The sequence below is a fragment of the Macaca nemestrina genome, chromosome 17 (assembly GCF_043159975.1).
Source record: "Macaca nemestrina isolate mMacNem1 chromosome 17, mMacNem.hap1, whole genome shotgun sequence".
NCBI lineage: Eukaryota > Metazoa > Chordata > Mammalia > Primates > Cercopithecidae > Macaca > Macaca nemestrina.
In genome coordinates, this window is record NC_092141.1 from 4,477,468 (window position 1) to 4,493,931 (window position 16,464).

The 16,464-nt window shown below is 41.8% G+C and overlaps 1 protein-coding gene across 2 annotated transcripts in view; it reads right to left on the reverse strand.

Annotated features, from left to right (window-relative positions):
* LOC105472134 (ubiquitin conjugating enzyme E2 G1) overlaps positions 1–16,464 on the reverse strand; it is a 103,295-nt gene that overhangs the window by 37,163 nt on the left and 49,668 nt on the right. For both annotated transcript variants that reach the window (XM_011725127.2, XM_071082177.1), the window contains exon 2: positions 4,094–4,196. In XM_011725127.2, the coding sequence (XP_011723429.1) occupies positions 4,094–4,196 (103 nt within the window). The remainder of the gene's footprint in view (positions 1–4,093; positions 4,197–16,464) is intronic.

A 16,464-nucleotide genomic window follows, 5' to 3' on the forward strand; every position in this document is an offset into this window, starting at 1 on the left:
TACATAAGGTATATACATTCACTCCCAATAGCGCTCTTCAAACAATTCCAAGATGGCCTCTACTCTCTCCATTCCACTGAAATAATTACAAGAACATCACTACTTTCTTACTTTCTGTTAAGACAACCTTTTTTTTTTTTTTTTTTGGAGACAGAGTTTTCCTCTTGTTGCCCAGGCTGGATGGAGTGCAGTGGCACGATCCCAGCTCACCGCCAACGTCTGCCTCCCGGGTTCAAGCGATTCTCCTGCCTCAGCCTCCCAAGTAGCTGGGATTACAGGCACCCACCACCATGCCCGGCTAATTTTACATTTTTAGTAGAGATGGGGTTTCTCCGTGTTGGTCAGGCTGGTCTCCAACTCTTGACCTCAGATGATCCTGCCCGCCTCGGCCTCGTACACCACCACGCCCAGCCAACGACAAATCCATTCTATGAAGTACATGATCCTTGGTAGCATTTTAAAAGGCCTACTTCTAACAAACCTTTCTTCATCCCCCTGTATCTTGCTTTGCCTTTCTCAGGTCCTGCCCTAGGAACACGCTCTCTCTCTTTCCTGAGCAAAGGCTACTGATCTCAGGAAGGCACAGGCCAGAAGTGACCACCAGTATTCTCAGCAGCATATACACACTCCAGAGGAGCTGCCAGAAACACTGCTGTGATTCACATCTCAAGTCAACAGCCAACGCTTTCAAAAATGTACACCAAATACCAGAAACAGTGTTGTTTTCTTTTTTGAGATGGAGTCTTGCTCTGTCACCAGGCTGGAGTACAGTGGTGTGATCTTGGCTCACTGCAACCTCCGCCTCCCGGATTCAAGAATTCTCCTGCTGGCCGGGCGCGGTGGCTCAAGCCTGTAATCCCAGCACTTTGGGAGGCCGAGACGGGTGGATCACGAGGTCAGGAGATTGAGACCATCCTGGCTAACACGGTGAAACCCCGTCTCTACTAAAAAAAAAAATACAAAAAACTAGCCGGGCGAGGTGGCGGGCGCCTGTAGTCCCAGCTACTCGGGAGGCTGAGGCAGAAGAATGGCGTAAACCCGGGAGGCGGAGCTTGCAGTGAGCTGAGATCCGGCCACTGCACTCCAGCCTGGGCGACAGAGCGAAACTCCGTCTCAAAAAAAAAAAAAAAAAAAAAGAATTCTCCTGCCTCAGCCTCCTGAGTAGCTGGGACTACAGGTGCGCGCCACCACGCCCAGCTAATTTTTGCATTTTTAGTAGAGACGGGGTTTCACCATGTTGGCCAGGATGGTCTAGATCTCCTGACCTCGTGATCTGCCCGCCTCGGCCTCCCAAAGTGCTGGGATTATAGGCGTCAGCCACAGCGCCCGCCCAGAAACGGGTTTTTATTAGTGAAAAGAAAAAGTGTTTCTCTTTGGTGGAGCTGGAGGTACACAACATACAGTCAGTTATGCGAGGCTTTACGACAGGGTTATGATCTGAGAAAGGCGTCCTTGGGCGATTTTGTACTTCAGAGTGAACATACACAAGCCTACAGGGTATGGCCTACTTACATACCTGGGCTTTAGGATACAGCCTATAGTTCCCAGGCTACAAACCTGTAGCGCATTTTACTGTACTGTATACTGTAGGCAATTGTAACAAAATGGTGTATATCTAATCCTGAGAGGTCAGGAGTTCGAGACCAGCCTGCTCAACATGATGAAATGGCATCTCTACTAAAAATACAAAAATTAGCCAGGTGTGGTGGCAGGTGCCTGTAATTCCAGCTTCTTGGGAGGCTGACGCGGCAGAATCACTTGAACCCAGGGGACAGAGATTGCAGTGAGCCAAGATTGCGCCACTGCACTCCAGACTGAGAGACAGAGCGAGACTCCATCTCAAAAAAAAAAAAAAAAAAAAAAAAAAAATTTTCAATGAGGCCCTTAGAATTGAGCTCAAATCTGGATTCCCAACCAATGCTCCATACAGACATCAGTTAAGAAGAGTTTTTCTTGTTTTCATGTACGTAATACAAGGGTAACTAGATTCTGTCACTGAAATGTTGCTGTGTCTCCCAAGGTGGTGATGTTGAAAAACTACAAGAATAGATCTGAACTTCACCGGGCTCACATCCCAGGTGTGGTAAGTGGGTAAGGATCTGGCTGCATCAAGCATCTTTTGGTGAAAAAACTGTTAGGAAATTTGCTTTCAAATAACAGTAAGGTTAGGAGGAAGCACTTCCAGATGGTCTTCAATGGCTACTGTTATCTGCCAAAAACCTTAATCATGTGGGGTGGCCAAATTCAGTTATCTCAATTTGTAAAACTCATCAATGCAAACTACTATCAGGAAACACATCAGCAAAATTTCGGATTGGCAATCGTTATCACAAACACAAATGTCCACACGACGGTTCAACTCTACGTATCAGCCTAGCCTAGCAGAGAAATAGCTCCAAATCTTCTTTTCCATCAGCTGTTTTCTGAGGAGGCAAAGAGCTACTAACACAGAAAACCTAAAAACAACTACCTGACCATCACCAAAAAAACTATTTGATGCATCCAAATCCTTACCCACTTAGCACCATTGAGATGAAGGTTAAATGAGAAAGTATAGTCCAGACCTCAAGAAACTCAGATCTAGATCTGTCCCTGTCACTCAGTTGTTGGCTTTAAGAAGGTCACTTCCTTTTTTTCCCCCAATACCTGAACTGCTGTAAAAAGCATGGAAACTTGTATCAGTCACCAATGTAAGGAACTCTTGATGCATCTTTGTGTGTGTGTGTGTGTGAGATGGAGTCTCGCTCTGTCACCCAGGCTGGAGTGCAATGGCGCTATCTCAGCTCACTGCAACCTCCACTTCCTGGGTTCTAGCGATTCTCCTGCCTCAGCCTCCTGAGTAGCTGAATTACAGGCGCGCGCCACCACACCCGGCTAATATTTTTGTCTTTTTAGTAGGGACAGGGTTTCACCATGTTGGTCGGGCTGGTCTCGAACTCATGACCTCGTGATCTGCCTACCTCAGTCTCCCAAAGTGCTGGGATTACAGGCGTGAGCCACCGCACCTGGCAGATGCATCTTACAAAACAATACATACTAGTAAATTTAAGTTAGTCTGCAAACACTCAGAGCAGAAAATACGACTGTGGTCTTTGCATCTAGAAATGTACTACACGAAATATTTTTAAAATTCTACTTCTCTTCTACTCTTATTTAATACCACTACATTGTTGTCTATCCTTAAGTCATTGGTTTAACAATTAATAGTCAGTTAACAGATTATCATATAGTCTAACAATAACTTTCAACAAACTAGGAGAAAGTGACCATTAGTTTAGTATAGGATAAGAACACCTAGATTCTAACCAGTATTCAGTGGGGACTCAAGTAGAGAACCACGAAAATAGACGATCTTGAAAATTCTCCTTAGCCTTTTTAAAACATTGATGTGTATAATACATTCTCAATTAAAATGTCCAAAAAATATACAATTATCCTGCCTCCTGAATTCAAGTGATTCTCCTGCCTCAGCCTCCTGGATAGCTGGGATTACAGGTGTGCCACCACGCCCGGCTAATTTTCATATTTTTAGTAGAGACAGGGTTTCACCATGTTGGCCAGGCTGGTATCAAACTCCTGACCTCTCAGGTGATCCACCCACCTCAGCCTCCTAAAGTACTGGGATTGCAGGCGTGAGCCACCACACCCAGCCTGAAACTATTATTTTTAATAGCAATAGGTCTTAGACATTAGAGATTCAAGGAGAACACGAAAACTCTTCGATGATCCAATTCAGTACAAACGATACTGAATACAGCCATTTCTCCTGCTCCTTAAAAAATAATTTCATTTCAGTTTGCCAAAATACTTGTGTTTTTGCTTTGTTTTGTTTTGAGATGGAGTCTCACTCTGTCACCCAGGCTGGAGTGCAATGGTGTGGTCTCAGCTTACTGCAACCTCTGCCTCCTGAGTTCAAGTGATTCTCCTGCCTCAGCCTCCTGAGTAGCTGGGACTACAGGCGCGTGCCACCACACCCATTCCCAAAGTGCTAGGATTACAGGCGTGAGCCACCACGCCCAGCCTGCCAAAATAGTTTTTAACTCAATGTATTAAAAGAGCTCCATTTTGAAGATGTCAGTCCCATTATACTTACTAAAGTGTATCTGGAGGGCCAATAATAAGGACTTCCCATCGGTAGAGATCATTGTCATCTATTAAACCTGCAGAAAAGCCTTCCACTGGATTTTTGTTGAGTTCTGTGGAAAAAGCAAAGTTTAATCAATACATTTAAGCATAAAATTTTCATCCAATAGATAAATTACAGAACTTGAGCATACATGTTATATATAAGTTTTAAACCATCAAACAGATATACCTTGCCAGGCAAGATGCTACTTGATGGCCAAAATATTTTCATGTCTATACTGTAAGAAAGCCCTGGGTAAAGCAAACTCTCCAGAAGATCAACTTCTACTGGTGTCCAGCCAGGCTCTTGTCATTCTGGGTGGCCCTACAGTGGTCTTTTAAGGAAGCTTATTAAAATGCAGATATCCAGGCCCATCCCCCAGAGATTCTCGTTCGGGGGAACCCCAGAAATCAAATCAAGTTGGCAATTCTTAAGCTGCTGTCTTTAGGGTATGCTTTCAGAGTGTCTAATCAACCTTTTCATTGGAATATACTGAGCTTAATAACTTTCATTTGTACTAACATTTGTACTCCTATTTGACATGTCCCTGTAGTCGTGGGGACCTGCTCCTACAGTGCTCCTGTGTGCCCATCCATCTCTGAGCACAAGGAGAGCAGAGGTCCCGTAAGTCTTATCTGTGTATGTTGACCCTCTGAGAGCCACAGCCTCTGGGACACAGGATTAGCTTAAGAGTAATAGCTAGAGCATACAGGAATGGCTGTAGCATCATGAGGTTCTTCTCTTCTAAAGAGAGTGCCGTGGCATGGAGAAAGAATGACAGGGTGGGAAACGAGAGGTGAGGAACTAGCGAGCTGGGGGCACACAAGCCAAGACAGGGACCTTAAGGAGCAGGTGAGCAGGGGTGCAGGGCCCAAAATGTTTCCGGAGACACCAGACTTAATAAAGTACTGGCCTACTAACGGTGAGCAGACCATATGAGAAATTTTTAAACAGTTTAATGAGGTATAACTGACATTCGGTGAACTGCACAGACTTAAATTACACAATTTGGCCAGGCACAGTGGCTCACACCTGTAATCCCAGCACTTTGGGAGGCCGAAGCAGGTGGACCACCTGAGGTCGAGAGTTTGAGAACGGCCTATTAACATGGAGAAACCCCGTCTCTACTAAAAATACAAAATTAGCCAGGTGTAGTGGTGCATGCCGGTAATCCCAGCTACTCAGGAGGCTAAGGCAGAAGAATTGCTTGAACCTGGGAAGCAGAGGTTGCGGTGAGCTGAGATCACACCATTGCATTCCAGCCTGGGCAACAAGAGCAAAACTCTGTCTCAAAAAAAAAAAAAAAAATTAAAAATAAATAAATAAATAAATAAATAAAAATTTAAAAATTAGCTGGGCATGGTGGCATGCGCCTATAATCCCAGTTACTCAGAAGGCTGAGGCAGGAGAACTGCTTGAACCTGGGAGGCAAATGTTGCATTGAGCCAAGATCACGCCATTCATTGCACTCCAGCCTGGGTGACAGAGCAAGACTCCATCTCAAAAACAAAAACAAAAACAAAAAACAATTTAATAAGTACTGATATATGTATACACCAGAGGAACCAACACAACAATCACAATAGTGAATGCACGTATCAATCACCCACAAAATTATCATGTTTTACCTGCCAGTGGAATTGGGTACTCATTGGCTCAAATTGGAAAGTGGGGACAAAGAACACGCAAGAGTAGAGTGGTTTGAAAAGGACTTGGTGGGAGTCTCAACAGGTGTGTAATTCTCGTGTACTACCTGCCATCATTCTCACGCAGCTTTGCCTAAGGATGAAGACAGTATAATACAGCTCGGAGTGCTACCAACGACTGAACCAATGTGTAGGTAACTGAGGAGATATTAATTTTGGGGGTAATCAGAGATGGTATTATTTCAACGACTAGGATTTAACAACATGCCAGCAAAATATGAGAAAGTCAACAGTGAAAATTTATTATTTAGGCCGGGCGTGGTGGCTCACACCTGTAATCTCAACACTTTCAGGAGGCCAAGGAGGGCGGATCACTTGAGGTCGGGAGTTCAAGACCAGCCTGGCCAACATGGTGAAACCCTGTCTTTAGTAAAAATACAGAAATTGGCCAGGCATGGAGGTAGATACCTGTAATCCCAGCTACTCAGGAGGCTGGGGCAGGAGGATCACTTGACCTGGGAGGCAGAGGCTGCACTGAGCCGAGACCATGCCACTATACTCTAGCCTGGGTGACAAAGCGAGACTCTGTCTCAAAAATAAAAATAAAAACTTTATGTTTAAACATGGAAGTGCTTCTTTTCTTGAAATTTGAGGGGAGATATGTATAAGTCTAATATTTTTGCATAACAGGCAAACTGGACTTTTACAAATAGTTAAAATCAGCACTGTATTTCAATACACAAGAAAGGTATTTTTACTTTAAAGTGGCTAATCTAAAATACTTTTTAAAGATATTGAAAGTGCAAACACATTAAGATGGGAATAGCATTTTCAGTTACTTTGTTTATGCATGCATATGTGTACTGAGTGCCAACTATGTTGCAGACATTCTAGTAAAACAGAAAGTCACACTTTCCTGTCGACTGAGGGATGGAGTGGAGCACACACAAATGCGCTGTGAGGAGTTATTTTCTACATGAGTGATCTCATTTCCAACCTTTTTCTAGATAAACACCATTACATTACTCGGACCATTTTCTGCAACACTGTACACAAGAGTCTTGTGAAAGATTCTATAATATATCCAGAAATTACCTAGTTGTTGCATTTTCCACCAGAAGTCCAGGGTTTATAAACATAGGTGAGCTCTGAAATTATTTATTACAAAATTACATGGTCAAAATTACCCTTGAAAATTTCCTTACACTTTCCATATGATACTCAAAAAGTATATCATTGCTTCTTACTCTTGTCAAAACCCCCAAGTTCTTGAAATCTTTTGCCCATTCTTTCCATGCATCTCTTCTGCAGGCCTAATTGTGTCCTTTGCTTGTGGAAGTAAATACAAAAGCAATGCTGAAAAATGTCCAACGCCTCACTTTTGTCATGGCTTCTGCCCCCAGCATGACTCTTTCTAGGTCTAGATGCATGAATATTTAACAGGCTTAATCCACTTAAAGCGATAGAACCGTACCATACCTTCATGAATGCTTCCTTCAAGGTCCCTATCAATACTAGCCCCTTCCATGAAGTCTTCCCTAAATAATTTATCAAATAATCTTTTGGCTTCTGCTAAATTCCTATTGATTGTACTTCAGTCCGTCTACATCTTCTGGCACTTGACCAACATCGGCTTCTGATCCCCAGAGAAGTAAACAGGCAATTACAATGTGCTCCAACAACAGTACAAGAATTTGAGGGCACACAAAAAAGAAAGGCACATAACATAATCATGAGGAATAAGAAAAGGCTTCTACAAAGAAAAGAAATAAAGGATTTGGGTGAGGAAATTCAAGGTTTAGAATCTGAACCTCTACTTTAGGTAGAGGAGCATGTACAAAAACTTGAAATAGGGCAATCAGTATATGACTGGAACGGCGGGGGGCAGGGGAGCAGCTGAAACTAAACAGAACGTCAAAAGCTGGACAGCAAAGGGCCTTTGTAAGCCCTGCATGCTTGGACTTTATCCAGAGGGCAATGATAAGCCTTTGAAGGGTGGTTCTTTTTTTCTTTTTCTTTTAAACAATGGGGTGACCTCATGAGATTTACATTTGCAAAAACCAATCTTGTAGTATGTAGAAGATTGTGTAAATAAGGCATGATGAGGACAAAGAAACAAAAAGCAAGCAATTCAAGTAATCCTGAAAAGCGTACCTCAAGTATATAGCCGCGGAAACAATGAAGAAAACAGGGATATTTAGAAGACAGAATCAATCACCCTAACCTGGTGATGTTAAAGAAGTAGGGCTTAAAGTAGTAAGTCAAAAATGACATGAGCTGGGCGTCGTGGCTCATGCCTGTAATCCCAACACTTTGGGAGGCTGACGTGGGCAGATGGTTTGAGCCCAGGAGTTTGATGCAACATGGCAAAACCTTGTCTCTACGAAGAAAAAAAAAAAGAAAAAAAGTAGCCAGGCATGGTGGTGTGCACCTACAGACCCAGCTACTCACGGAGGCTGAGGTGGGAAGATGCGATCAGGAGGCGGAGGTTGCCACGACCTGAGATGACACCAGGGCACTCCAGCCTGGGCAACAGAGCCAGATCCTGTCTCAGTTTAAAAAATAAAAAGGTTTTTTTTTTTTTTTTAAAAGGAAAATGACATATGATAAAAAAGTTGAGCAGAGTTACCATATGGCCCAGCAATTCCACTTCTAGGTATATACCTAACATCTGTCCACACAGAAAGTTGTACATGAATGTCTGTAGCAGCATTTGTTGTAATGATCAAAAGGCAGAAACTCAAACATGAATAAACTGCAGTATATACATACAATGAAATATTATTTAGCCATAGAAAGAAATGAAGTACTAATATATGAAGCTCAGTAACATCAGGCTAAGGTAGAGAAGCCGGACATATAAGGTCACACATTATACAACTTATTTTATATGATATATCCAGAATAGGCAAATCCAGAGAGACAGAAAGTAGATTACACAATGAGAGAAGGGAGAAATGGGGCATAATTACTTAAGGGGTATGGGGTGATTTAATGGTGTGATGAAAAAGTTTTAAAACTAGAGAGAGCTGGTGGTTGGTTGCACAACATTGTGAATACACTAAATACCACTGAGTGGTACACTTTAACACTGTTACCGATAATGTGAATTCCCCCCCGCCCCGGCTTTTTTTTGACACCAGATTTCCATGCAAGGCTAGAAATCTGTTCATTCACTGAAATGAGAAACATAGGCGGTGGTACTGGTTTTCCAGGAGAGGGGAAGAAATGGTGATGGGCTTAGTATTAAATGCCTTTTGTTAGGGACAAAAAACACATTGTCTTAAAAATAAATCAAGCTGGGCACAGTGGCTCACATCTGTAATCCCAGCACTTTGGGAGGCTGAGGCGGGAGGATCATCTGAGGTCAGGAGTTTGAGACCAGCCTGGCCAACATGGTAAAACCCCATCTCCAGTAAAAATACAAAAATTAGCCAGGCATCCGGTAGTCCCAGCTACTTGGGAGGCTGAGGCAGGAGAATGGTGTGAACCCGGGAGGCAAAGCTTGCAGTGAGCTGAGATTGCACCACTGCAGTCCAGCCTGGGCGACAGAGCGAGACTCCATCTCAAAAAAAAAAAAAAAAAGGCCGGGCGCGGTGGCTCACGCCTGTAATCCCAGCACTTTGGGAGGCCGAGACGGGCGGATCACGAGGTCAGGAGATCGAGACCATCCTGACTAACACGGTGAAACCCCGTCTCTACTAAAAATACAAAAATTAGCCGGGCGCGGTGGCAGGCGCCTGTAGTCCCAGCTACTCGGAGGCTGAGGCGGGAGAATGGCGTGAACCCGGGAGGCGGAGCTTGCAGTGAGTGGAGATCGCCCCACTGCACTCCAGTCTGGGCGACAGAGCGAGACTCCGTCTCAAAAAAAAAAAAAAAAAAAAATAAGAAGAAGAAGAAGAAGAAGAAGAAGCCAAGAAGCCAAGAAAACATTGTATTAAAGCTAAAGGAGTTGCATTTAAAGGAGAAACTATCCAACGATGATAAACACATACAGCTCAGGGAAGAAGGGGTCTATATTCAGTCCACTGGATTCGATTTAAAAAAAAACAAAACAAAACACAGGCCACAGTTGCCCTAGGCATAAGCAGTGTAGCCCTGAAGGTAAGATAGAATCCATGCAGGAAACGCTGAGTCGACAAAGAGAAGATGAAGTGGAAAAACCCAAGTGGAAATTTTTTCTAAAAGTTTGACGGTAGATGGAAAAGTGTAGTAGTCCCAGGTAAATGAAATTCAAGCAAGTTTTATTTTAATGGAAAAGCCTGAAAGACGTTAAAACATCCTATCTGTGTTTAAATGTTGATATGGATACCTCACACTATATTCAAATCCAGACAGATTACAGATATAAACAAAGAGGTATAAAACCTAACTAAAAGCAAATACAGAATTGAGTTTTTTCACATCATTTTGAGTAGAGGTGACCTATGCAGGACACAAAACTCAACAGTCAAATAATGCTACACAAAATACTTTAAGTGCAGTACAGCAATAAAGTCTAAATACAAATGACTGGGAAAGAATATTTGCAACATACGACAGAGCGAGACTCCACCTCAAAAAAAAAAAAAAAAAAGAATATTTTCAACATAATAGGGAGAAGTTTAAAATCCCTAATACAAATAGAGCTTCTGTAAATCAAAAGGGGAACTAAAACCAAAAAGTGACCATGCTTGACCTTCTACTTATATTCCTAAGGTATTAGGAGTTTTGAGAGTGCCAAAGATGAAGATAACATCTTTTCTGAATGCTATCTAGAGATACAATTAAGAGTTGGAAAGGGCTAGAAGACCTCTCTTTCTCACAAGTCATGAATGCTAAAACACAAAAGTTTACAGTTCTAAAGGAGGCAAAACTAACCAATAGTATTACAAATCAGGACAATGGCATTTTCTCTCTCTGTGTGTCTTTTGGAGCGGGAAGTGAAAGCAGTATCTGGGAAGAGGCATGGAACAGACTTCTGGTGTACTGGTACAGAAGCATGCTGTCCATAATATGTATGTACTTTCCTGTCAATGTTATACTTCAATTTTTAAAACTAGTAAATCCTGGAGTGTCTGGTGACTGTTAAATGAGAGTTGTGCTTGCATGCTATGAATCTGGAAATCACTGTGGGCCAGAGTGGTCTACAAGCCATGAATAAAAAGGAAACCCAGGGACAAGGAAATGTCCTTGAGAGTAATGATTTCGGTAAGTGTTAAGTAATGGAAAATAATGCATGAACAGACTTGCTAAGATAGAGTCATTACCAAGAATAAGACTAAAAAGAACAGAAAGAGCATATAAAAAGTAAAAACCCTGCATTTCTGAATCGGAATTGGAAGAATCAATATAAAATGATATGGCTTTCAAATATATAGTTCTCAGATCTGTCCACTGAAAAAGCCTCGAAAAAATGAACAGCCCAGTAGTACCCAGAATGTGGTCTCTAAATATGAATTTATCACTAAAACAGACCAGGGCTCTTCAGAGAAATGGCTGACTCCAGGTCTAGAGCAAGAAATGTTAGGTTCATCTCACACATAGCAGACAAAAAGGAAGCTATCGAGTAATACTATGGTATTGTGAAAGGGACTCAAGAGCCAGCTTGAAGAGGCCTCCACTGGTCAAATATGGGACAAATGACTGAAATACGCAAGTTTAAATCCATGAGTTTATAACTGTGAAATCAAAAACAAAAAACTAATTTGTCACCACTACAGAATGCTGGTAAATCATTTTGTTATTCTGAAAACCAATTTTAAAAAGCAAAAGAATCAGTATTTAGTGTGATCCTTTTTTATTACACAAATTATATTGCCAAGTAATCAAAACAGTAATTACCATTTGATCAAATGAGGTTTCTCTCTATAAAAATATTCCAGCTAAAAAATGAAAAACAACTGAAACATTGGCCATTTTATCATTTAATCCAGGCATTTTAAAAGACAACCAGATATTACACGTCTCCTGAAAAATGAACAAACCACCACGTATGAAGTAAAGTCACCTCACAAACCTAACCTGTTTGAGCCCCTAACTACAATAACTAATTCACAAAGAACAGAAACAGAGAAATATGTTCAAGGACATCCCTGGGACACAATTAGCAAGATCTACTCTAGATATTCTAAAGAATAAGACATGGAATCTTCAGCAAATATACTGCAAAGAGCACAAAAGACAATGAATTCAAACATTTTTTAAAATTTATGACAATTATGACACAAATGAAAATGTGAAGAGTAACGAGACATTAGACAATATCCAGCAATTGTTGTTTCCTTTTTTGAGTCTGGCGATGGTGTTGTGCTGGGGGTTTTCCTACCATTTTTAGAGATACTGAAATATTTACAGAAAAATGATCATGTTTAGTATGTACTTCACAGTCATTAGGGAGAGGGCTAAGATGGGTGAAACGAGACTGACCATGACCTAATCACACCGGGGGCTGGGGGAGCACACAGAGGCTCATTATGCCCATCTCTATCTGTCTACTTTGGTATTATTGGGCATTTAAAAGTTTCCTTAAAACATTTTCTTTAATCTAAAAAAAGTTTAATATAGCCTAAAATAATGCTTTCAGTATTGTTGATCATTACGTAAAAATAAACCTTCACTGCACCTCAGCAAAATACAGATTCTCAGAATAACATTCCAAGACCCAACTAGATGTCATTTTGTACTTGACTACTAAAAAAATAAGCTACTTTTGGCCAGGCGCGGTGGCTCACGCCTGTAATCCCAGCACTTTGGGAGGCCCAGGCGGGCAGATGACGAGGTCAGGAGATCGAGACCACCCTGGCTAACACAGTGAAACCTCGTCTCTACTAAAAATACAAAAAATTAGCCGGGCGTGGTGGCAGGCGCCAGTAGTCCCAGCTACACGGGAGGCTGAGGCAGGAGAATGGCCTGAACCAGGGAGGCGGGACTTGCAGTGAGCCGAGATCGCGCCACTGCACTCCAGCCTGGGCGACAGAGCAAGACTTCATTTCAAAAAGAAAAGAAAAGAAGCTACTTTTAACTGTAAGCGTACTTTGCCAAGACCAATTGTTGGCTAAGTCTAACTTCTACAAAGTCAAATACAAAGGGGGGTTTATAGCCTAGTAATGATTTTCCTTTGTGTCTGGATGACTGTGGTCTCCTACTCCGGGAATATGAGTTCCTGTCAAGTTTATTTATACAACACAGTTGGCTGCAAGGTGTATGTCTGTAAAGTAACTATTTTTATAGCAGCTTCGCTTTGAACTTCTGAGATCATAGATAGACCCTTTTATCCAAACAGTACATAATTACTCCTAACTATTGAGATAATTTGTCAAAATAATTTTGACCTTATCATCAGAGGAATAAATTGCCATGTTACCGTAAAACATAAAAATGCCACAAACCAAGTCACCAAAAGTAACTGCAAAAACGTTCCCGTCCTTCAACCTTCCATTAATTAATACTGAAAAAAGTCAAGTACAGCAATCACAAAGGTTTATTTCCTCTTTAGATTTTAAGATGCATCAATTTAATAATCTTTACAAATTTCTGGTAAACTTTAAAAATTTGCTTAAAATTAAAATTTTTTATTTATACCACGACATGGGCTACAGGCTAGCTGATTTCCTAATCAAAAACATTTTTGGCCAGGCACAGTGGCTCATACCTGTCATCTCAGTGCTTTGGGAGGCCAAAGTGGGAGGATCGCTTAAGGTCAGGAGTTCAAAATCAGCCTAGGCAACAGCAACATACAGCGACCCAGTCCTAGCTACTGGGGAGGCTGAGTCAGGAAGATTGTTTGGGCCCGGGAGTTTGAGGCTGCAGTATGCCAAGAAGGTGCCACTGCACTCCAGCTTGGAGCAAGACCGTGTCTCTTAAATTTAAAAAAAAAAAAAAAAAAAAAAATTCAAGGCCAGGCTCAGTGGCCTCTAATCCCAACAGTTTGGGAGGCCGAGGCAGGAGGATCACTTGAACCTAGAAATTTGAGACCAGGCTTGGCAATATAGTGATACATTGCCCGGGCGTGGTGGCTCACACCTGTAATCCCAGCACTTTGGGAGGCTGAGGCAGGGGGATAACCTGAGGTCAGGAGTTCAAGACAAGCCTGGCCAGTATGGTGAAACCTCATCTCCACTAAAAATACAAAAATTGGGCAGGCGTGGTAGTAAGTGCCTCTAATCCCAGCTATTCAGGAGGCTGAGGCAGGAGAATTGCTTGAACCTGGGAGGAGGTTGCAAGGAGCTGAGATCGCATCATTGCACTACAGCCTAGGCGACAAGAGTGAGACTTCGTCTCAAAAAAAAAAAAAAAAAAACAAAACACCAACAAACAAAAATATTAGCCGGACATGGTGGCATGTGCCTATATAGTCCCAGTTACTCGGGAGGACTGCTTGAGCCTGGGAGGGAGGGAGAAAGAGCAGTGAGCCAAAACCACACCAATGCACTCCAGCCTGGGAAATAGAGTGAGACCCTGTCTCAAAACACAACAAAACAAAACATATCCAACCCAATTTCTTTTACCGTGCTTCAAAAACACAAGGAAAATGAAACAGACAAGCCAAGCAGATCAGAGATGATCTCTTAATAAGAATTTGTCAATATGCTTCCCAAAAGGATTTGCTTGGCAGAATTCTGGACCACATTCCTAAAGTAACACTTACTGACATTCTGCTACCTGCAGTATTTCACCCTGCTTATCACAGCCTCTTCAATCACAGGCGTAAGGGTTCTTCAATATTAAGTCCTAAGTATGTTGTTGCTTGCGCATAAATTATACAAAATAGCATAAGCATACATCTCTGCCAAGATATGTTGCCGCAGGAGCTCCTCGCAATACCGAAATTATGCCCTAGCACTAGCTTACAGTGTCACACAAACAGCTTACTTTGATCTCACCTATTTTATACAAATAAATTTGATAAAGATTTCTGGGGACTTCTGAATGTCACTTCACAATGGAAAATTTGGGCACAGCATATGATATTTTGTCAGTATTACTAGCCTGGACAACTTAAACAGATCATTTCTATTTTTTTAGTCTCATTTTCTTTATCAGTAAAGGATGGCAAAGCCCATGGTAACGCTGCAACACAGAGAGGAGACACTCTATATGCGAAAGTCTGACCCATCTTAAGGTACAATAAATGTTAGTTGTCCATTTCCTTCCTTTAAAACCGCTCATTAATTAGGCTACAGGATATAAAAGGAATACATCCATGCTCTTCAGAATCTTGAGAACAAGCCCATGCCTGAAATATTTATTTTGGAAAATACTACCCGGCTTCAAACATCACGCCCAACTATGTTTCTAGCAGGACTGCCAGACAAGGCCCCCGGGCCCCAAAGCCACAGGAGGGAGTGGTCTTTCAGAGTGGGGAAGCTGGGCTATAAAGGCCTGAGAGCTGCCAATAGTCACAGTTCAAGTCTCAAGGAGAATGAAGCCAAAACAAAGAATAAGCAAGAAAAAGAGATCCAAACAGATATTTGATTTATTACACCTGGTACTACTCCTGCCCTTCTATAAACTTAGTTAAAAGTCAGTTTTCCTTTTTTGTCTAAATTTATTTTAGTTGAATTCCTGTCACTTCCAACTAAGAATGTCACCTTCTTCACTTGTAAAGCCCTATTTTTAAGTTTACATCCCAGTTGGTCTCTAATCAGTTTCCCCTTGAACACCAGTGGTTCTCAACTGTCCTTTTACCTTCCCCCAATTACACGGGGCAAAAAGGTGGTTCTCAGGCTGCAGTGAGCCGTAAACATGCCGCTGCTGAATGAAGCAAGCACAGTCATGAGATTCTTCAATTTCCAATTCACTTTAAGTTCATTTCAACCACCGAATAATACATGTAAAAAAACAGAAGGACTTCAGAAAAACAGTCTCAAAGAAATTACAGAAACATATTTTTAAAAGAAGACCCGAAAGAAAACATTATAGAGCAACAGGAGACCTTATAGGAAAGCGAGACACAGACAAAAAACAACTAAAAACAAATCATGGTCATAACTTTAAGAAATACTTCTAATGAAAAGATAAATCGATATTTTAAAAGAGTAAAGATAATAAACAAAGGAGATTTACATAAGTTAAGCTGGCATTCCTGAAGAGATCAGAATATGGCATAAATCTACAAAGCCTTCTATAATAAGTAAAAAACAGATTGAAAACATATCCCACAACTCAGAAAAAAACTGGTACAAAATAAACAGTAAAACATCTGTCAAATGAGGCACTGAACTTTAGGAAGGGAAAAAACAAGTCCAATATAGGTGGGTGGGTAGAACCAACCAGGTTAGCCTCAGATTTCCCCACAATACTCAATGTAGGTAAGTAACAGTGACGTGAATAAATACAGAATCCTGAAGAAGAATGTGATACAAAGAATGAGAAATGCAGCCAGGCACGGTGGCTCACACCTGTAATCCCAACACTTTGGGAGGCCCAGGAGTTCAAGACCAGCCTGGACAACACAGCGAGACACCACCTCTACAAAAAATACAAAAATTAGCTGGACATGGTGGCAAGCGCCTGTGGTGCCAGCTACTCAGGAGGCTGAGGGGGCAGATCACTTGAGCCCAGGAGGTCGAGGCTGCAGTGAGCTGTAAGCATGCTGCTATACTCCAGCCTAAGCACCTGTCTCAAAAAGAGAGAGAGAGAGACAGAGAGAGAAAGCCCAAACAAGAAGTCAAAATAAGATGGCAATACACATTCATAAGTATTGTAAAC